A 22,821-nucleotide genomic window follows, 5' to 3' on the forward strand; every position below is an offset into this window, starting at 1 on the left:
TTCAGAGCCTCCTCTGTCATAAGGAAGTATGTTTCGTTCAAGTCCTTGGTAGAACACTGAAATAAGCTGAATCTGCCCTTGGGCAACAGACCAAACAGCTTTTACTGAGAACAAATTATGAAAACATTTTGATTTTATTTGCTGTATGTGTGGCATTTCAAAAAGTTATAAAAATGGTAATGCTTTTATACTTTTAAACATTCTAAAGAGGGTTTACAATGCCTCTTGTACTACATTTTCTTTTCTTGAGAACAGTTATTTTAAATAGTACGTTCAGTTTTGTTGCAGATCTCTTAAAGGCATTGTCTTGACTTGATTTGACCTGGTTCTTGTATATAATGTACATTTCATTGTAAAGGAAAAACGGATCATGTTACTCAGTCTGTTACATTATAAAATAAGTATTTTCACTCTTTGATGAAAAGACTAGGTGAATGGCATGAAATGTAATCCTTAATAAGACATCAAGTATTCAACCAGAGATACCAAATGTCTTTTCCCGTTTCTCAGTCTCTGGCTTTGGCCTTAGGCCCAGTGTCATTTCAAATGAGCAACATCATCATAAATTAAACTAATAAATGTCCTACAAGTCATTAAAATCCTTTCAGTCCAGCTGGACTGTTGAGGAAGAGTACCGTTCTCTAGACAGAAATCCTCACCAGTGAGGGTGCAGAGGGTGCAGTTCCGCCTCCCAACACTTGGGGCAGTCTTACGCCTCGCTTATGGCCTCCCAGTTCATGGCGGTGAAGTCTGCATCAGTCAGGTTAACCGTGAAGGGTCCATCTATTCTCTGGGGCTCCGCGTGCTGCTCCTGAGAGGTCGTGTTTATGTTGTTAACACGCCAGGAGTTGAGGGGACGGATGGATTTCTTAAAGCGCTGAATGTAAGAAACAGGTCAAAATTAACACATGCAATGTTTAATGAAAAATTAAAGTGCCCTATTATGCCATTTTAAAGGTTCCTAATTTTGTTTTGGAGGTCTCCTACAATAAGTTTACATGCATCCAAGATCAAAAAACACTTTAATTTGCTCATTATCTACACTACAGCATCACCTCTTTTCTCAGTGTCTGAAACGGTTCGATAAAGGATTCAGTCTCTCTAAACCCCGCCTTTCCGAGAGCTACTCTGCTCTGACTGGTCAGATGGCCCAGTCTGTTGTGATTGGTCTACCGCTTAAAGCATGTGTCAGAAACAAAACACCCATTACCACATCTGAATGTCAGCTCTGGAGGTTTCCTCGGAACTTGTAAAGAAAGTGAAATGAACAGTAACAATGTTTTTAACCATATTCATGCTTGAGTCCTCATCCTTTGGAAGTGCATACAAAGTAAATTTGCTTTCAGTGTGCAGAAAACAGTGTGTCTTCTCGACATGTCGACAACACGAACCAGACTCTTCCAGGCCTCATCTACAAATACAGTGTTTAAGGGCGTGTCAAAGTAGACGTTGTTTGCAGGCAGCCAATAAAGACCATTGGCTGGCATTAATGCTAATTAAACTAATTTGTTCCAGGCTTTGCTACAGTAGGTTTGTGCAGTAAGTGAGACTGGAATTACTGACGACTTGTTTCAGGCAGTTCAGAATCGATTCTCTATCGTGCACTTTGATCTTTGAAACTTTACAGACATTTTACATTCACAAACAGCTGTATTACAAATAACACAAAAGATACATCCAAAAAAGCATAATAGGGGCACTTTAAATAATATTTGAAACTTGTAATTAAATAATTTATTTACATTAATTTAAAATGTATTCATTATTAATTTAATTTAAATAATTGTTTTTATTGTTATTTGAAATCGAAATTGATTATAACATTATAAATGTCTTTACTGTCACTTTTGATTAGTTAAAGGGTTAGTTCACCCAAAAATGAAAATTCTGTCAGTAATTACTCACCCTCATGTTGTTCCAACCACGTAAGACCTTCGTTCATCTTCGGAACACAAATTAAGATATTTTTGATGAAATCTGAGTGCTGGATCACCTCTCCATAGGCTGCTAGGTGACCGAAACTTGCTGGCCCAGAAAAGTTATTAAAGAGATTGTTAATATAGTCCAAGTGACTACAGTGGCTCAATCTTAAGTATATCAAGCGACGAGAATACTTTTTGTGCGCAAAAACAAACAAAAATAACGACTTTATTCCACTATTCATTTCCTTCTCTCTGGGCCTCGTAGTGTTTTTGCGCTGCGCGTCTGTGTTGCACGTCACCACGTAGGCTCACTATTGGCCGACGCTGGTCATGTGTGTGATGCGTGTTGACGTGCAACACAGACGCGCAGCGCAAAAACACTACGAGGCCCAGAGAGAAGGAAATGAATAGTGGAATAAAGTTGTTATTTTTGTTTGTTTTTGCGCACAAAAAGTATTCTCGTCGCTTGATATACTTAAGATTGAGCCACTGTAGTCACTTGGACTATATTAACGATCTCTTTAATAACTTTTCTGGGCCAGCAAGTTTCGGTCACCTAGCAGCCTATGGAGAAGTGATCAGCTCTCAGATTTCATCAAAAATATCTTAATTTGTGTTCCGAAGATGAACGAAGGTCTTACGCGGTTGGAACAACATGAGGGTGAGTAATTACTGACAGAATTTTCATTTTTGGGTGAACTAACCCTTTAAATGCATCCTTGCAGAATAAGTGTTTTGTTTGATTTGTAGGGACTTACTTCTTTAAGAGTGCCAGACTCTTTACTGACAGCCACAATGGCCCAGATGAGAATCTGCAGACAGCAGAAGGCACCCATACACACGCCCAGCGCTTTGCCCCAGATCGGAAACACGTATGAACCGTAGGTCAGAGACGTACGGTACATCTCGATGAAGATGTAGGTCAGGATGAACTGCACAGACAAAACAATCGCTTAGATTTCAGTAGAAAGACAGATGCCTCTGTGAATGGGAACCATCACTGTCAGTGTCCCAGCAACTCTGAATTATTCATTACACTGGACGCAGGACAGATATGGTGTTTGGTTCCACTTTGCTGCAGAGGCAAGTTTCTGCCCGTAATACAATTCTGCTCTGACCCTTAAAAAGTCTGATAAATGAACATTTCCATATTACATTAACAATTATATCATAAACAGAAACATCACAACATGCATCATTACATGTTAAAAGATGAGGCTGATTCCAAAAACCACCCAGCCAAAAACAGCACACTCACTGTCAGCAGGAAGGGAGTGAAAACCACCCAGCAGGCTTTAAAGTACCACAGCAGTTTTGTGCACCAGGGCGGGCAGTGACAGATCATGTCCACAATGTCCTGACAGAACTGGTTCACCCCTGAAATTACATCAGCATATGCAAATATAATATAGATCTCAGAATGCAGTCACATGACATAAAGGAACATGTGACAGAGAGGTTGATGATTATTTAGCAGACACTTAACCAAACCAATGAATGTAACATTACAACAAGAAAATGTAGTATTTTTCTATAAAGATCCATTGAAACAATATGCATTGTGAAAAGCGCTATACAAATAAACTTTAATTGAATTGAACTGAAACCATTAAACCATGTGACGGACATGTAAAGCAATATACCAAAGTTTTTTTAAGCCCCATTCAAGCAGGTTTATCTGAAATAGATACCACAAAAATGGATTGGGCCATGCTTAATGGTCATGCTGTCAAAATTAGAGAACTTTTCATATATTTCATGTAACTCAGAAACAAAAAGCAGAATATCTTAAGTGCATCAGATGTGAATATGCGTGTTGTGTTCTTCATCCGAAGCACCAACAATATCAACCTGATACTGTTCCTTAAACCATTAATTTTGCTTCCTGTGGACTGATAAAACCCCAAAAAGTTGCTTTACTCTAAGGCAATCTGACTGCAGGTGCTTTTCAGTTTTATGTGCCATCTGAATCTTAGGGTGTGTTCACACTTGTATTTCGGTTCTGTTGGTCCGGACCAAAAAGAAAATTATACATTATTTAGTCCTGATTCGCACTGTCATTTTTCACACTTAGATTAAAAAAAAAAAAAAAAACGGCTTTTATGATGAATACGTATTTTGCGACGGAACACTGAAAACAATGCTGTGTTTTGGGCTAAACACGCTCGTTGTATGTGCGTACATATTATGTTACTTCTACCAGCTTAGAACTCATGAAGAGTTCATAAAATGTGAAAAAGTGTCAAAACAGCACCAGGAATTCCTCGGTTGCACATAAATGAAGATCAGCTGCAAGTCAGCATTTTCAACACCTATACCCAACTGTAATGTGCAACGTAGCACTGTCCGTTTAGATGTCTTTGGTCCATGTTGCGTTCATATTTCAGTCAAACCTCAACAGAGTTCATTTGGAAGTGGATCAAGACCCACTTTTTCACTTATTCAAATAAACCGCACTAATAGAGCAATCGCACCAGAGTTGATCGAACCAAACCTGACAAGTGTGAACACCCCCTTAAACTACTAAATGAGAAAATCAAAGAGAGTGTACCATAGAAGAATGAGATGCCAATGCACATGAAGAGAGTAATGATGATGAGACCAAAGCTAGTGCTGAAGGAGTCTATGAGCGTGAACCAGTATATCCCACCCTGTGATGAAAAAACACAGGAAAAAATGAAAATATTAGACAACAAAAACAGGAATAACATGAAGAGGATCCCTAATGAACAATATGAAGATGGACAAGATGATGAATTATGCATAACTAAACTTTGGACATCCGTACACAAGTATTTATACAAATTTCAAATACAGAACACTAATATCGGTTTGTTTGCTCCTCTTACATCAGTGATAAGCAGCAGGCCCATCAGATAGAAGGCGAAACAGAGCAGCGCCAGGAACAGCGTCTTGTGCTTCAGATTGGATCTGAGCTGAGGAAACTCATCCATCACTGCTGTACAGATGCCCTCCATGTTACCAAACTACAGGACACAGAGAGAGAACTTCACAATAGCAAGAATTAAACAAAGGACAGCGTCCTCTCTTAACCTGTCTGGAGTATACAAACATGTCATAAGTTTCCCTGACATCTACATCAACAAAATTAAACAGATCCTCGGTTTGCTGTTAGGGCAACACAAGGACTGCTGTGTGCCATCATTCACCATCATCTGTTTGTGCTCATTCCAAACTGCAGTATATTCAAGCTATATTTGTTGTATATATAAAGCAATAAAATACTCTGAAACTGAACTTAGTGACACTGAAAGAAAGACAGGGCTTTCAGGGGAAGACAGAGGAAGGAAAACCGCTGTGTTACAGCACATCCCATCACTGAGCTACAACACTCATTTCAGTAAATGTGCACGAAGACAGGATGTATTGTACACTGTTATTTCACACATCTCTTGACAAATCTGCTTCCTGAATACTGAGGTTTCCTACAATAACATTTCGAATCCAGAAACACTGAAACCCGATCACTTGGATTCCCATCAAACAAAGTTCTCACACTTTTGGACCAATCAGGTTCCCATGGCCTTTCCAGTCATTTAATATGGATCATTCTTTCATTTTTAAAGAAAGAAATGGGCAGATCTGTATGTCAGGTCCCAGTCTTTTGAATTTAACTGAAATAATGTAGATTTAAATGATCATTCTTAGATGTACACAAATAATGTTTGTATACCATTCAAATGTTTGGGATCCGATTTTTAAAAGAAATACTTTTATTTAGACAGGATGCAGCATATTGATCAAAAGTGACAGTAAAGACAGTAAAAGATTTCTGTTGACTGGAGTAATGACTATTGAAAATTCAGCTTTGCCATTACAGAAATAAATTTAAATTTAAATTGTAATGATATTTCACTTTCAAAAACCTTACAAATTCTTACCAACCCCAAACCTTTGAATAGAAGTGTACATGAAAACATGAAAATGGTCTCCATCATGAAAATGGTCTCCAACATGAATAACTGTCAAACATAAAAACCTGAATGCACTGCAGGGTCTTACCAGTGTGTCCACTCCCAGCATAAAGAGCATGAGAAAAAACAGAATGGACCAAAACACTGATCCAGGGAGAAGAGCAAGGGCTTCTGGGTAGGCAACAAACGCCAGACCAGGACCTAAAAGGTTAAATATAATGACATACGTTCTTGAAAAATAATAAGCTATGCATTGGCTTTGAAACTGCAAGGATTTAAAAACATTTTACGTGACTGTAAATCATAGGGCTGGTGTGTGCTGAGAGATGTGTGCTGGTATGTCAGAACAGGAAGAAAACAGGCTCAACAGGCTGTACCTGTGTCTGCCACCTGACCCACGGGCACTCCCTTCCTCCAAGCCATATGACCCAGGATAGAGAAAATGGCAAAGCCAGCAAAAAAGCTGGTAGCGCAGTTCCCTATGGTGATAATCAGAGTATCCCTGCAGGACAGAAATCATTTTAAGACCTTTAAGTTTCATGAGACCAAAAGTAAAAACAGTGTTTCCCCACAGTAAAAAAGCCTAACCTGATGACATTATTGTCAAATTTATTGTAAGACGCCATTGACAGGAGGCCACCAACACCAATACCCAAAGAATAAAAGATCTGCGACGCAGCATCATTCCACACCTACAATGACAGGAAGTTACAAAGTGTGTGCAAAACTAAAGGAAATGGAAAACTGTAGCATTGATTAAAAAAAATTGCACTTTTAATAAATGGTACCTGTGCATCAGCCAAATTGACCCAGTTTGGGGTGAGGTAAAAGGCGACACCGTTTAAGGAGCCCTCAAGGGTGGCCCCTCTGATGATGAGGACCACCAGCACAAAATACGGGAAGGTAGCAGTCACATACACCACCTTACATCAGAGGAAAGATGGGAAATTAATTTGTATCATGTAGAATATATTCTCCTCTGCTCTGAAATGGCCTCATATGAAGTCAACACCAGGGAAATTAGAGTTAACTCAAACCATAAAAAATTAAATTAAATATATATATTAAAAAAAAAAACACACAATTCTATTTTAGCTAGTTTAACATTTCTCATTTTCATTTAGTTTAATTTGATGTCAGACATCCCACCCTACAAAAATTCATTTCGGGGAGAAACACCACAAACACCAATGAATACAGGATATTGCATAATATTATATTACATTATATTCATATGTACGCATAAGCCGTGTAACATAGGCTTATATAATTTGTGAGTTTGGCCTCATCACGTAGTAAAAGTCAGCTAATTTAAATTTAAAAAACAATATAGTTGTAGCAAAAAAAAAAAAAAACACAGCTTTCTTCCCTTCTCCATTTCATTTGCTTTCTTTCTCGCTCGCTCGTGTGAACCGGGTTACCAGGGGTGATTTATTTAATAGTAGGCCAATCCTTGCGTATAATATTCCCACGAAAGTGATGTAGAGTGTGACTACAAATCCGAACAGAAGTTGTCAAAAGAGACGCATTCAAAACTAATGCATTTACCGTTTCCTGGTAAAACATCTCGGCTGACAACTTCTGAATAATTCACAGAAAAAACACACACATAGAGAAGCCCCCTGGAAACTGGGCTCTTAAAAACTAATTTAAAAAAATTACAAAAAAACAATTATTTAAACTTGAACTAAAATTAATGCAAATGTAAAACAAACAAAATCGGGAAAAAAGCCAACTGGACGCACTACGACATCTTACCTTGCCGGAGCTGCGAATGCCCTTGAGCATGCAGAGAAAAATGACCACCCAGGCAGCCAGCAAACAGAGAGCTAGAGGCCAGCGCACTGGACCGGGATCATGCAGCCCTTCACTGTTCACCACACCCAGAACCTTTACACTGAACACACACAAACACTGTAAGTCTCAAGTTCAACTTGCAGTATTGTGCCATCGGCTAGGACTGTTTCAAGTTGTTTGTGGTACAGTCACATTAATCTTACCACAGAACACTAGAATAGATGTTAGAGGTCTGCGTGTGTCAGTAACAACAGATCATCACACCTCTAACTGTGGTATTTTTAGATTCAAGGATGTGAACAAACATGAACCATGAACAATCAAATTAGGGCAACAATTTCGGTAACATTAGTTCATGCAGGTAAGCTTGAAAATACTTTTACAGCATTTGTTTAATCTACACTACCATTCAAAGATTTTTTAATGCTTTTGAAAGAAGTCTTGTGCTCACCAAGGCTGCATTTATTTAAACAAAAATACAGCAAAAACAGTTTTATTGTGAAATAGTGACAATTTTAATTTTCTATTTTAATATATTTTCAAATGTAATTTATTCCTGTGATGCAAAGCTGAATTTTCTGCATCATTACAGTCTTCAGAGTCACATGATCCTTCAGAAATCATTATAATATGCTGATTTGATGCTCAGAAACTTTTCTGATCATTATAAATGTCGAAAACAGTTGTGCTGATTAATAGAAATCATTGGTAATATTATAAATATCTTTAAAGACACTTTTGATCAATTGTATGCATTCTTGGTGAATAAAGGTATTAATTTCTAAAACTTTTGAATGGTAGTGTATGTTAATTTTAACATACACATATTTAATAAATAAACCAGTTATAAACATGATTATGATTAAATTAATTATAAACAAAAAACAATGAATAGTACATTTATAAATCAACATTAATAAATGCTGTAAATATTAAAATTATTAGCTCATGATACTTAATGCATTAAATAATGTTAACAGATTTACAGACCTATTGTAAAATGGTCCCCAAATTTCTTTGAAAAACTTCTATGGAGCTCATAATATGACAAAACGATTTGAATTTGAATTGTGTAAATTTGAATTATTTGCAAGTGTAATCTAACAATATTGAATTTTAGGTGGTAGTTTAAATAGTTCTGAATTTGATTTTTTTTTAAACGAATATTGAACATTTGAAATTTAACAAATTGAAATGTTTTTATGGCTGAATTTTATAGACATGTATTTTCAAACAGCTAGTTTTTTTGTTCTGAATTCGTATACTGCAAATATTCAGTTTAAAAAAATACAGATTCAAGTTTTCAAGATGAAGAAATTCGGAACTTCAAATTCAGTTTTCTAAAATTCAAGTTCAAAAATTCAAGTTCAAAAATTCAGATCTTACAGAAAGTAGGTCACAGGTCATCCACAGGGAAGAGTAAAGGATCTCAGATAAGTCGAACAGAGCATTTTGGCTGCACTGCAGTAGTTTTCTGCCGCAAACGCGGTGGTGGTTCAAGAGAATCCGTGTATCTTTCGTTCAGTCGTTTTTTATTTAATATTAAGAGTAGAAAAATGAGAAAACAGCTTGAGTATTAGATTTCTAATATTCTAGTAATAATAGTCCGCTGCAGCAGTTGCACGGAGCTTACAAAACGCGTGTATTGCAACTATAGGCTACATTTAATTTTCTCATCAAACAACTAGACTAACGAATGGCTCGGTACAACAGAAGAGCCTAGAAAGGGCTTTTTCTCTGTGTAGACCAGCAGTTGGTCTGAATTTGCTATAACCTATAGGCTAGCCTATTTTCCGGACTGTATAGGCTAAGTCACGTTTTATCATGAAACCAAAGTGATTCCGATTTATGATTCCAAAGTGACTCAGGCATATATAATGCAACGTTATAACGTTAAATAATCTAAATGTTGACTTTCAAAAGTAGGCGCGCCAAGAAGGCTATTCTCTGTATTTTGGTTCATTTTTGGTGAGCGCCAGAAAGATCTAAAGAGAAGCGCTAAAGAAGCGCATCATGTTGTTTTATTTATTTTTCAATGGCATGATATTTTGTAGTCATTTTGAATGTACACAAATAAAAATATACATTTTACTGTTTCGAATGATGTCATATTATCTGTATGACTATAAATAACAGAGTATTAAGTTATTTCCCAGCAGTGGAACAAATCCAAGAGATGGCGCTCGCGCATCGCGCTCTCACACAACATAGTATCAGTTCTGGCGTTGCTTCATATCGCAGACTGTTCATTATAAAAATGAAACACAATCAACCAAACATATAAAAAGTTATTCTGCCTAATTTAATTGGTCTGTTGTACAATATAAAGGGCAAGCTGTGCCGCACACAGTCCTACTTGTTATTCCAAACATTTCCCTTGCTAAGAAGACGCTGATTTGGCCTATATGCCTACGTGTATTTTGGGACTCGACTGAAGTATGACGCCTTTTTATTTGTATTATAATATAATATATTAAAATACAAAATCTTCTGAGTTTTATGATGTAGGCCTTGTGTGTTAAAATGTATTATAATTTACATCTCAAAAGGATGCGCTTTGTGCATTCTCTGACATTATATTTATTTATTTAATTAATATTGAGTATCAATTGATGTTAAACAAAACGGTGTGTTATTTTCTCTGGCAACTAAACTTCCAAAAAAAAAAAAAAAACTTCCAAAGCAAAGCCATTGTGCGTTCTCTCCGCGCTCCGCAGCTTTTACACACAGTTTTGAGAACGGCCAGCTAAAAAAAATAGGCCAAAGAAGTAGACTAACGGCTAGTGTCCGGGAAATGCGAGGTACGTTCATACTTATAAATAAACATAACTGATTTTGTCTACACCTAAATACATTTCCTAATAATAACAGTGATTAAGCCCAAATGTGGGTGGGGGTAATGAACACAATATGTTTTTTTGGTTTTTTGGTTTTTTTTGCCCAAATGCTCTCCACTCTATGCATTTTGTAATAATACAGCAACATTTTTTAACTGACCGTATTTGCCAGAAAATAAGTCGCATGCACATGAGTGCAAGTCACACCGGATCATGTTGAGAGAGAAACGCGTCATAAAAAAAAAAAAAAAAAAAAATTATATTAGCCTATTCAGCAATAGTGTAAAAGACCTGTAAATAAAATACAACATTTACATGATAAACACTGTTAACATGTAGGCTATGTGTTGCCTATTTTACTTTCCCTTACTGTATGACAAATGGATGCAGAAAACAACAAGAATGAAAAATAAGTAGCCATGTATAATAAAATAATATAGGCTACATAGACTATAAAAATAGCCTATACTGTGCCCTTTATTACAAACAACATTTAGCCTATTTTAAACGCCAAGCCTAAACAAATTTATTTAAATCAAAACGGTCGCGCATCTCTCATTCAGTCAAAAGTTTTCATATTTGCAATGTAACATGTGGATGCTAACTATTAATATAAAGAAGGCGTCATACTTCAGTCGAGTCCAGGCTAAATCAGCGTCTTCACAGCAAGGTAAATGTTTGGAATAACAAGTAGGACTGTGTGCGGCACAGCTTGCCCTTTATATTGTACAACAGACCAATTAAATTAGGCAGAATAACTTTTTATACACACCCTGATGAAGGCATGTAGCCGCAACGCATAGGTGTACTTCTCACCAATTTTTAAAATAAGCCAGGAATGAAATAAAGGCTTTTTAACTTTTTTCACTAACATTCGTGGAATTCTTGTCTTCAGAGATATATTATCCCACAACCAAAGAGCACTGAGATTTTATACACCCCATGCAGCACTTTTGTTTTTGCATTTAACTTTTTATATGTTTGGTTGATTGTGTTTCATTTTTATAATGAACAGTTTGCGATATGAAGCAACGCCAGAACTGATACTATGTTGTGTGAGAGCGCGATGCGCGAGCGCCATCTCTTGGATTTGTTCCACTGCTGGGAAATAACTTAATACTCTGTTATTTATAGTCATACAGATAATATGACATCATTCGAAACAGTAAAATGTATTTTTTTATTTGTGTACATTCAAAATGACTACAAAATATCATGTCATTGAAAAATAAATAAAACAACATGATGAGCTGCTTTAGCGCGTCTCGGTCTCTTTAGATCTTTCTGGTGCTCACCAAAAATGAACCAAAATACAGAGAATAGCCTTCTTGGCGCGCCTACTTTTGAAAGTCAACATTTAGATTATTTAACGTTATAACGTTGCATTATATATGCCTGAGTCACTTTGGAATAAATCACAGCGTGTTTCATGATAAAACGTGACTTAGCCTATACAGTCCGGAAAATAGGCTAGCCTATAGGTTATAGCAAATTCAGACCAACTGCTGGTCTACACAGAGAAAAAGCCCTTTCTAGGCTCTTCTGTTGTACCGAGCCATTCGTTAGTCTAGTTGTTTGATGAGAAAATTAAATGTAGCCTATTGCAATACACGCGTTTTGTAAGCTCCGTGCAACTGCTGCAGCGGACTATTATTACTAGAATATTAGAAATCTAATACTCAAGCTGTTTTCTCATTTTTCTACTCTTAATATTAAATAAAAAACGACTGAATGAAAGATACACGGATTCTCTTGAACCACCACCGCGTTTGCGGCAGAAAACTACTGCAGTGCAGCCAAAATGCTCTGTTCGACTTATCTGAGATCCTTTACTCTTTCCTGTGGATGACCTGTGACCTACTTTCTGTAAGATCTGAATTTTTAAACTTGAATTTTAGAAAACTGAATTTGAAGTTCCGAATTTCTTCATCTTGAAAACTTGAATCTGTATTTTTTTAAACTGAATATTTGCAGTATACAAATTCAGAACAAAAAAACTAGCTGTTTGAAAATACATGTCTATAAAATTCAGCCATAAAAACATTTCAATTTGTTAAATTTCAAATGTTCAATATTCGTTTAAAAAAAATCAAATTCAGAACTATTTAAACTACCACCTAAAATTCAATTTTGTTAGATTACACTTGCAAATAATTCAAATTCAAATCGTTTTGTCATATTATGAGCTCCGTAAACTTCCAATAATCAACTAGAAAAATGCATTTCCGGAGGAACTGCAAAGTGTGCTTGCTCGGGTGCAGTGCACTAACGTTAGCAGGTAGTGGATAGATGCGAGATGCGAGAAAAAATGCGAGATGCGAGAAAAAAAAACTAACCAACTGATTAGCTCGCAGCGTAAACATTGAATGCTCGGCCGAACAGCTGATCATAGCTGTACAGGGAGCCTTATTATTTTTCATCTCCATAAATATATCTAGTAGCAAAGCTAATGCAAGGGCTAGAAATCAATTAATCTTTTGCTGATACTTCCTTGTCATCATGGAGAGCGCAGTTCATGGTTGCATAGCAACGACAGACGCCACGGGACAGCAAGCGCTTGTGGAAAGGAGAGAGTGGCACGCTCGCGCTTTCCACTTGTTTTTACACATCTAAGGTGCGTTCCATTCGACAGGGTCCATACGCAGTGTTCACTGCTCCCCTACTCCCTGAGCACGGTATATCAGTTGAAGTGGACTTCACTGACAATAAGCGTTCATTTGAATAGCCCTGCAAACGTCATCAAAGAAAGTCAACGACGGGGTCGCGCAGATTATGATATAACATAAATATATATAGGACTACATTCATATTTTAATTTTTATTATTATATTATATATTTACAATTATATTGCACTATTTTACAACTACCTAAAATAAAATCACTTTACTTCACAAACTAGCTAAGCTGGCTGCATTCACTGAGGTCAATTATAATCATCAAAAGTATTATATGTAATATTCACAACAATAACCGTTAAAATACTGTCATTTGTATAACAATGGCGAAATGTATGAATACTTACACACATACGTAAACTCCTCCATCGTTAGTTATGACCATAGATATCATATAAAGGCTATGTCTTAAGGCAGAGTCACTTCCGGCATCACCGGCGGCCATCTTACCACAGGGCTCTGTGAATTAAGGTAAGTGAGCAGCACGCACACAAATCCTCTTATCTCGGTGAAATCTTGACGGATTTACAAACGGTTTGGTTTCTTACAAACGTCATTACCGTGGCTATAATTCTTTCATATGGAAGTCCATTTGTATAATTATTCATATGTATGCAGTTTCATAGCTACATCTCTGACGTTAATAACAAACCAAACCGTTTGAAAATCGGTAGAAAATTGAGCAAGTTATGGTTATTTAAAAGTACATGCACCATGTTACGAGTGAGTGAGCACCCTGTGGTAAGATGGCCGCCGTGTGCGGACGTCGACTTCCATTGGCCAGCAGCGCGGACGAGACATCTAGCCTTTATATGATATCTATGGTTATGACCGTTCTGACTGGTGATGACGTGGTGCGCGAAATGACAGTTGGGTGATCATCGCTCTCCACTTCCTGTGAAGTGATGTATCGATGTTCCCTTATTCCCTATGCCGTGCGCAGTGCCCTTCGAACTGAACATGTTCGCTCCCTTCGGATTGGAATCTCACTTAAGATGGCGGAAAACCCTGTGAAGTCCACTTCGCAGTCCACAAGGCACCTCTAGAGCGACGTTGTTGATTGTTTGAGCATGTGACTGCGCATTTCTCCTTGTTTTCTATTGCTATGCGCAGCATATTTCCCGTGCGCACAAACACAGCCACAGACAATGAATTGTTTGTTCGGTTAGCGAAGAAGAGCATGAGGTATTTTGTATATTTTTTAATATGTATTTTTTTTTTACTGTTTTGAGAACTGGAAATGCACAATTCATGCATACAAATCTGTATATATTAATAAATGAAGATGATTAAATTAGACCGATGCAAAAAAACGAAATTCAGGCCCTGCATTTATTAAGACAAACCTAATAAAAACGAATGCAGTATATACACTGACTTGGCAGCTCTGTGAAATGTAATACAACAGTGCCACCTACTGTCTAAATGCATTAACATTAAAGGTGATCTAAGTAACTTTTTTACCTTAACTGAACAGCTTCGGAGTCATTGGAATGGTTATATTACTTATTTCGGGTTGAATGGTGGTCGTTTCGCACCCCCCTGGTGCCCATGAGCGGAAAATCCGGTGATATCAGGTCTCGCGATGTAAACAATTGCTTTACAGCCAAAAGAAATCTGCTAAAATGCTGTCATTATTGCGCTCCCTCACGCTGTTCGAACCCGAATGAAGAAGACGTTTTAAAGAATGTCCCATCTGCTTTGATGTCGTTGATCTACTAGCCTCTGGTGTCTGAGAATCGCCAACGAGTTTTTACAACAGTGTTGTCAAATATCTATTCCGAAGCTGTGGGGGGAGCTCTAGAGAGAAACCTGCGAGCAAAAAGCGAGAATACAGCGAAGAAATCCCGAAACTACTGAGCCTTGCTTTAAAAGTGTGAGGTGAAACTTTTGCATAGACATAGGTAAATGGGTTTGTCAATTAGCCTGAAATAATAAAAAATAAAATAAAAAAATCAGATCTTGTGCATCCTCACATTGGAGTCCCGAGTTCATGTACAAAGTTTGGTTTCGATACGTGACAGAGTTCCTGAGATATGGACGACTTCCTGTTTGGCGACTACGCCGCTGATTTCGTTTGGCTGTTACGGGCAAATGCTTCCGAAAATCAAAAATCCTTCTAGTAACTTTTGTGAGGCTTGGTCCAAGGATCATGTACGTCCAGTTTCGTGAAGTTCGGACCAAATTTGTGACCTGTGAAAATTTAGTTTCGCTTTCTGTTCAATCCACTATGGCGGACGAACGACATGGACTCGTGATGTCATCTTCGCGAGCAACTTACACCGGTACTGACTGGACGTTTTAAAGTTGGAACGGTGTCTCTGTCTCAAAGGGCCTAGGCGCAGGAGCTGGTCAAATAGCTGGGGGGGAGGGGGGTGGTGGGGGGGTTGCCAAATGATGTAAAATTTTGGAATGTTTTTTTTTTTTTTTTTTATCTTGTACATCCTCACATTGGAGTCTCGAGTTAATGTACAAAGTTTGGTTTCGATACGTGACAGCGTTCCTGAAATATGAACTACTTCCTGTTTTGGCGACTACGCCGCTGGTTTCGTTTGGCTGTTACGGGCAAACGCTTCCGGAAATTAAAAATCCTTCTAGTAACTTTTGTGAGGCTTGGTCCAAGGATCATGTACGTCCAGTTTCGTGAAGTTCGGACCAAATTTGTGACCTGTGAAAGTTTAGTTTCGCTTTCTGTTCAATCCACTATGGCGGACAAACGACATGGACTCGTGATGTCATCTTCGCGAGCAACTTACACCGGTACTGACCGTACGTTTTAAAGTTGGAACGGTGTCTCTGTCTCAAAGGGCCTGCAGGAGCTGGCCAAAATTTTTCTCCCGGGAATAATAATAATAATAAGAAAACTTAAGAAGAACAATAAGTGTGCTGCTTTCAGCAAGCACACTTAATTAGTATATAAACTGTCCTATTAATTTAATGCAACAATTGTTTTTTGTTTTGTTTTGTTTTACATAATTTGACACCATGTTCTGACAATTTTGTTCTGCTTGTGCTTAATATTTGAGACTAGTTATTCAAGCATTTTTACAAGCTACAACATTTACTGAGACACAAAACATAAAATAAGTGGCTTACACATCACGTCAGAACTGTGCACATTTTATGGATCATCAATTAATATATTAATATACACTAGTTTCAAAATCAATGGTATTTTTAAAATAATTTTTCATTTAATTGTATTTATTTATAAAAGAAGGCGATTTACAGACAAGTTTAGTAAATTTGTATAGAGAAACTGAGAAAAAAAGAATAATTGAGAATCCTTACTTCCAGAAGACCTCAGAGGGACTTTGGGTGACATTAGTTTTGTTCTGTGGAGAGAAAAATTGGTAACATAGATGATAGACAGGAGTCTATAAGGTTACAAATTACAATTGTTTAACATTTTATATTAACTTTCTAGCAGAAAAGTAAGACTTACTCCACAAAAGGCAATGTTATGAAGAGCATCACATGACCAGGGAAGAGGGCTCTGGAAAGAGCTGAACAGGTAGTAGAACGTCCAAGCGATAATGACATTATAATAGAGACACACAAGAATGGACACACACAGCATCCCTATGCCAATCCCTGCAACGAGGCCAAGACAACACAATCAGCTCCATTTGTTTAGCCCTGTATTTAATTACAATACAGAGGGACTACTTTTTCTTACTTCTTATGCAGAGTGATCTACATGACTTTGAATAATGAATAGAACTCAAACTCAAATTTACATAATCACAGCCCAAATTACAAACCATTAATAAAGATGCTGAATTGCATGTGTTGTGGTACCTTTGAGGAGGGGACAGCACTTCCAGACGGTGATGGGACCCGCAGCTCCATACTGGCCCAGGCTGAGCTCCATGAGGAAGAGAGGCATTCCCGTGAAGAAGAGCATGATGAAGTACGGGATGAGAAACACACCTGCAACCCAACACAGGATAACAGTCAATGTTCTATTTCAGAGACTTATAAGCTTATTTTGTTGCTCAAACAGTAGGCTAGAGCACGGCGCTAGCAACGCCAAGGTCATAGGTTTGATTCCCAGGAAAAGCGAGAACTGATAAAATGTATTTCTTGAATCCAATGCAAGTCGCTTTGAATTAAAACATCTGCCAAATGCTTTTTTTCTTGTTTTTTCATTTTTTTTCTTGTTAATTTTAGTTGTCAATGTTAATTTTGGGCCTTTTAAACACTTATATTCTTATTCCTGTTTTTTTTAAATGGCATGAGTAAGACACAGCTCAACATGTAGGAGCATGTACACCAACCACTGAGCCACAACCACAAATTATGTATTTTGTGCCAGTGATTCCACACTCTTAAATCACTGGCATTTGTCAATGGGTTGTTTCCTCCTCAGGATTTGCATTATTTATACATTACACATTAAATAAGTCTCTTCAAACCATCCAGAACCTTAAAAAACACTGTGTATATATTGCAAATAGTAAATATACACCTATGGACATGAAAACATCCTGTCAGGAAAGCTGTAATTGGGGTTGTAATTATGTAAAATATGTGAAAAAGAATGTGTTTTTTGAACAATCAAGCATGAAAACATATTTTAGTACACCGCAAAATCAAAATCAAGACTTTGTATAACCTATAACCTCTCTGTGCTTTTCTACATCACCTCTTCCCACAATCTTTGAACAGGTGTCTTCATCTGTATTACTAACCATCTTTACATTGCAAATTTCTTTTTTTGAGGCCGCCTTGGTTTAGGCAAATTTGTTTCAGAGGTTTAAAGAGGAATGTGCCCTCCTCCCTACTACAGGGAAGGGTTTTGGTTTTGGTTGGTTGGTCAGAGGGATGGATTTCAGTTTAGGATTACCAAACGTCCTGGTTTTCCCATGAAAGACCCATTCACAAAATTATGCGGGAACTTTTTATGTGGCAGATTCCTATTGAAATTAAATCTTCACCAAATAATGTTAAATGAACCACACATTTACACTGAGAATAGCTTGTGTTTTACAATTTAAATGATCCACAATGTACATTCTGTTCATCCTAACAGATTATTTTTTCATATTTACTGTCGCTCACCTCCTCCATTTCGGTAGCAGAGGTAGGGGAACCTCCAGACATTTCCCAGGCCAACACAGTAGCCAATACAGGAGAGAAGAAATTCATATTTGCCACCCCACTGTTCTCTGGGAGGCTGAGAAGGAGCTGGCGCAGAGGACGGAGGCTGATGCTCAGGTTGGGACTGGGATACGGGGCTGACGGCATCGTGAGAAGACCCGTTCTGCTGACCTGAACTCTGCCAAGAAGATCATTCAAAGATTATGATCACTGATCAAACACAACCATATAACAGCTCAACACACCTCCTTGTCTTGGGAAGCTGAGTAAGTCCACTCAGAGATCTTTTGAATCAGGCCGTCAGCAGACTTTAGATATCACACTGGCAACTGCCTAGCCACACCCTAGCAACCACCAAGGACACCCTTGCAAAATATCTACCTGATTTTAAAACCTTCAAGCTACTTCAAACTTAAAACTATTCAAATCTTAAACATCAAGATTTTAAAGCAACTTCAAACTTTTCACCTTGGCTTTCTTAAAGGTCCCGTATTATGCCCCTTTTCACAAGATGTAAAATAAGTCTCTGATGTCCCCAGAGTGTGTATGTGAAGTTTCAGCTCAAAATACCCAACAGATGTATTGTCATTTTTGGGGGCTCAGAAAAACACGCTGTTTTAGTGTGTGCCCTTTAAATGCAAATAAGCTGCTGCTGGACGACCCAGGGGGCGGAGCTTCATGAGCTCACGCTCAGTCTCTCAGGTCAATTTCATCTCATGGAATGATGATAATATCAGAAACTCTCAGTAACGTTGTTCATTTCGAGTCGGACAATAATGCCTACAGAGTCAGAGTGCTGTATAGAGATGGAACAGGTATATTTTAGTAGTTTAATTACGGTTATTATAACGTATTTGTCATCTGCTTGTATGTATCCATTATTTATTAATAGCCTACAAGTCTGCTGTTTCGGACCAGGTCCAAATGATGATCAAACATATACTGATGAGTTTAATAAAGTTTATTGTACATCACACAAAAGATGAAGCGTCAGTTTTACTTCAGAAAATCACCGTAAGAGCTGAGTAAACACAGTTATAAGAAGTGCGCAAGTACATAAACGAATTTCGATAGAGTTGAGGGAGCATTCCTGTGGGCGGAGGTTAGTCAAAAAACTGTTTTACTGACGTCATTAAAGAAGGAAGTAGAGGGATGTAGTCCAAACGGGCCGTTCGATGTAGGCGACTTCTGTTAAATAAAATATCTCGCTTGGCATTGAACTTTGAGCTTTATAATTTTACAGATATTATTTATACTCTAACAACAACATTACACACTAACTAAAGTTTGAAACATGGGATCACGAAGAACGGGACCTTTAAGCCAACATCAAAGTTTGCCTGGACAAAAGCTTTTATCTAGTTTGCATTACTTCTCTTCTCAGCTGAATACTGTACTCTATAAGCCTGTTCTGTATTTCACTAAAGTCTGGGATGAGGAACTAACGGTTAGTTTAGTTTGTGCAGTATGAACCCTATAGTAAGATAAAAGGGAAGTCATTTGATTGCTAAAAGTGCATGGATGACACACCACTGCATAAGGGTGGCTGTAACTTCCATTATTTGCAGGCATTTTTCATCATATAAATATTGATGATAATACTACTACTAATAATAAGTATTATTATTATTATTATCATCATCAATGATAATAATAAGTATTATTATTATTAGGTTTTGTCTATGGTATGCAGACAGACCAACATTACATTTTGTAATCATAGTTTTGTCATCTTTATTCACTTTTGCATAGGGAATATAGTAGTAGCTTATCCTCATCCTTCCCATTAATATTTTTATTGGTTTATTATCTACCAAGGGAGTGATAAAGAGAAATGAATACAAGTAACCATTCAATTTCATTGTATGGAAAGAAGAAAGTGAATAGTGACTGAGGCTGTAATTCTCCTTTTGTGAGGAAAAAAAAAGTCAAACATTTATGGAACCAAATGAGGGTAGAATTAGCATTTTTGATTACCTACTCCTTAACACAAATGTAATAATACTAACTAACCTTTGAACCTTTTTTTATACTAACCTTATATATATATATATATATATATATATATATATATATATATATATATATATATATATATATATATATATATATATATATATATATAATAAGTTAACCGTGGTGAAACGCGGTCATGGACAGGAATGAGAGCAGACGGGTTGTGTTACCTCGACAAACCAGCCAACAAACGACGAGTCCAAGTTTCATTCAAAACTCAAATAACATCAAAAACACTCGTGTAAAATAAGAATTCGCGTTTATTAGTATTAGTAAGTTAGTACCTCTCTTGTAGGTGCTGCGTTCACATTCACACCGTTTCCAGGTGCTGTTCTCGCCTCCTCCTCACTTGGCATCTCCCCAGCGCTTTTCTTCTGATGCTCGCTACATTGTTCAGTTAGTGGTTTCATCGAGAACCCTGGTTAACTCTTAAAACAGAGTGCAATGTTCTAGAGACCTTTCATAGATACCTTAAAATAAAATAGAGTAATCTTGACTACAAGGCGCAGCAGGTGGACTGCGATGATCCATGTTGTTGGTGGTTGGTTGGGGGAGGGAGGAACAGGCGATGAAGGGAGGCGCCGGTGTCTGTTCCGCACACAGAGCTCACCTTCCTGCAGGTAAACTCGTAAATAATGCCCCTCCTATGAACACTGTTGGGTCATTCCCATCCTCCATTCTTTTTAATATTTACTAGTCCATATATGTAGCTTTCAGTCTGTCTCTGACGTGAAAGTTTTACTTTTGCCTGCCGAAAAAAGTGAACTGTCGTTTCAGACAAGCGCGTAGGCTATTCGTCTCATTTCAACAGGAAGTCACTTCTGCAAGCATGTTCGCTACAACAGCAGGAAACCGCAGCGAGTCCTGCCTTGGTATGACACAACTCAATGGAAATATCAATATCAATGGGATAAATTAACAGAAATTGTTGCCAGTCAAACTAATTTAATCTGTAATATAGGTTTCGAAATTTTGTTATGAAAGAATGTCTATAATATCTTAAGAAGGCAAACATTTCTCATGGGGACATTTTCTGTTGTCACCAGCTGTAAATGATGTGAGCATTAAATGATGTCACTGTATGGAAAATTATGTCATGGCAATGCTGATTGGCTGATGACACCACAAGTAGCCTATAGCTTACTGTGAAGAAAGATTTTAAATTCAGCATAAAACGGTTGGAAGTTTGTGATAGTCCTCTCTTTCCTAGTATGATGTATAGCCTATTCTTATTGAAACGGCTTCTTGCACAAGAAAAAATGTAGGGAGGAACTCTCCACTGGGAATTGATTAGATGTTTTAGGTTTGCTGTTGCTGTGATGTCATGTGAGTGACAGGTTGTCCCGCCCTCGCGCCAGTGAACACATCATCAGAGAAGAGAAGAGATGTCGCTGCAAAGAGGGAAGATATTTTTAGAAAAAAAATTAAATAAACAATAATGATGTGCACAAATAAATCATTTATAATAAATACTGCAATATTACATAAAAAATAAGAATTATCCATTTTGATTTCATGATGATTTGAAACTGTTTTTCAAGAGTCCTGCGCCAGCCAAACAATTGAGATACATGAGAATGCTAACAGAGCTTTCTCCTGGATTTATAGACCTCTAGCTCACATCTATCTTATTGGTACATGATCTCTGACATCAAAGAAAGTAGATAAGAAAAAAAAAGGCACTGATGTTGGATGAGAAGGCCTGGCTTGTAATCTTCATTCCAGTTTATCCCAAAGGTGTTCAATAGTGGGCTCTGTGCAGGCCAGTCAAGTTCTTCCACACCAAACTCATCCAACCATGTCTTTATGGACCTTGCTTTGTGCACTGGGGCGCCGTCATGCTGGAATAGAAAAGGGCCTTTCCCAAACCGTTCCCACAAAGTTGAAAGCATAGCATTGTCCAAAATGTCTTGGTGTGCTGAAGCATTAAGTTTACCCGTCACTAGAAGCAAAGGGCCTATAGTCCAACCCCTAAAGAACATCCCTCCTCCACCAAACTTTACAGTTGGCACAATGCAGTCAAGCAGGAAACGTTCTCCAGGCCTTCTCTAAACACCGACTCGCCCATCAGATTGCAAAAACAGAGAAGTGTGATTCATGACTCCAGAACATGTTTCCACTGCTGTCCAGTGGCGGTGTGTTTTACGTCACTCCATCCGACGCTTGGCATTGTATTTGTTGACGTGAGGATTTCATGAAGCTGCTCGGCCATGGAAAACCATTCCATAAAGCTCCCGCCGCACAGTTTTTGTGCTGATATTAATGGATCTTTTCAGCTGATATGAAATCAGCAGACCTTTGGTGACTTTTATACACCATGCGCCTCAGCACTCAGTGACCCCGCTCTGTGACTTTACATGGTCTTTTGCTTCATGGCTGAGTTGCTGCTGTTCCTAAACACTTCCACTATCCAATAATACCACTTACTTGATTGTGGAATGTCTAGCAGGGATAACATTTCATGAACTGACTTATTGCAAAAGTGGCATCCTATCACAATACAACACTTGAATTCACTGAGCTCCTCAGAACTAC

At 37.7% G+C, this 22,821-nt stretch overlaps 1 protein-coding gene across 1 annotated transcript; it reads right to left on the bottom strand.

The window, feature by feature from the left end:
- Positions 1 to 115: 115 nt before the first annotated feature.
- slc6a7 (solute carrier family 6 member 7) lies at positions 116 to 21,340 on the bottom strand. The gene is made up of 15 exons (XM_084136086.1): positions 20,571 to 21,340; positions 18,232 to 18,448; positions 16,969 to 17,100; positions 16,613 to 16,761; positions 16,459 to 16,502; positions 7,616 to 7,754; positions 6,646 to 6,780; positions 6,446 to 6,549; positions 6,235 to 6,359; positions 5,946 to 6,058; positions 4,772 to 4,909; positions 4,474 to 4,573; positions 3,181 to 3,299; positions 2,681 to 2,854; positions 116 to 877 (listed from the first exon to the last, which is right to left on the bottom strand). The coding sequence occupies exons 1-15, from the start codon at positions 20,694 to 20,696 to the stop codon at positions 710 to 712; spliced, it is 1,983 nt and encodes a 660-aa protein (XP_083992212.1). The 5' UTR covers positions 20,697 to 21,340; the 3' UTR covers positions 116 to 709.
- Between the last annotated feature and the right edge of the window lie 1,481 nt (positions 21,341 to 22,821).

The sequence above is a fragment of the Abramis brama genome (assembly GCF_963993115.1).
Source record: "Abramis brama genome assembly, chromosome: 15".
Lineage (NCBI taxonomy): Eukaryota > Metazoa > Chordata > Actinopteri > Cypriniformes > Leuciscidae > Abramis > Abramis brama.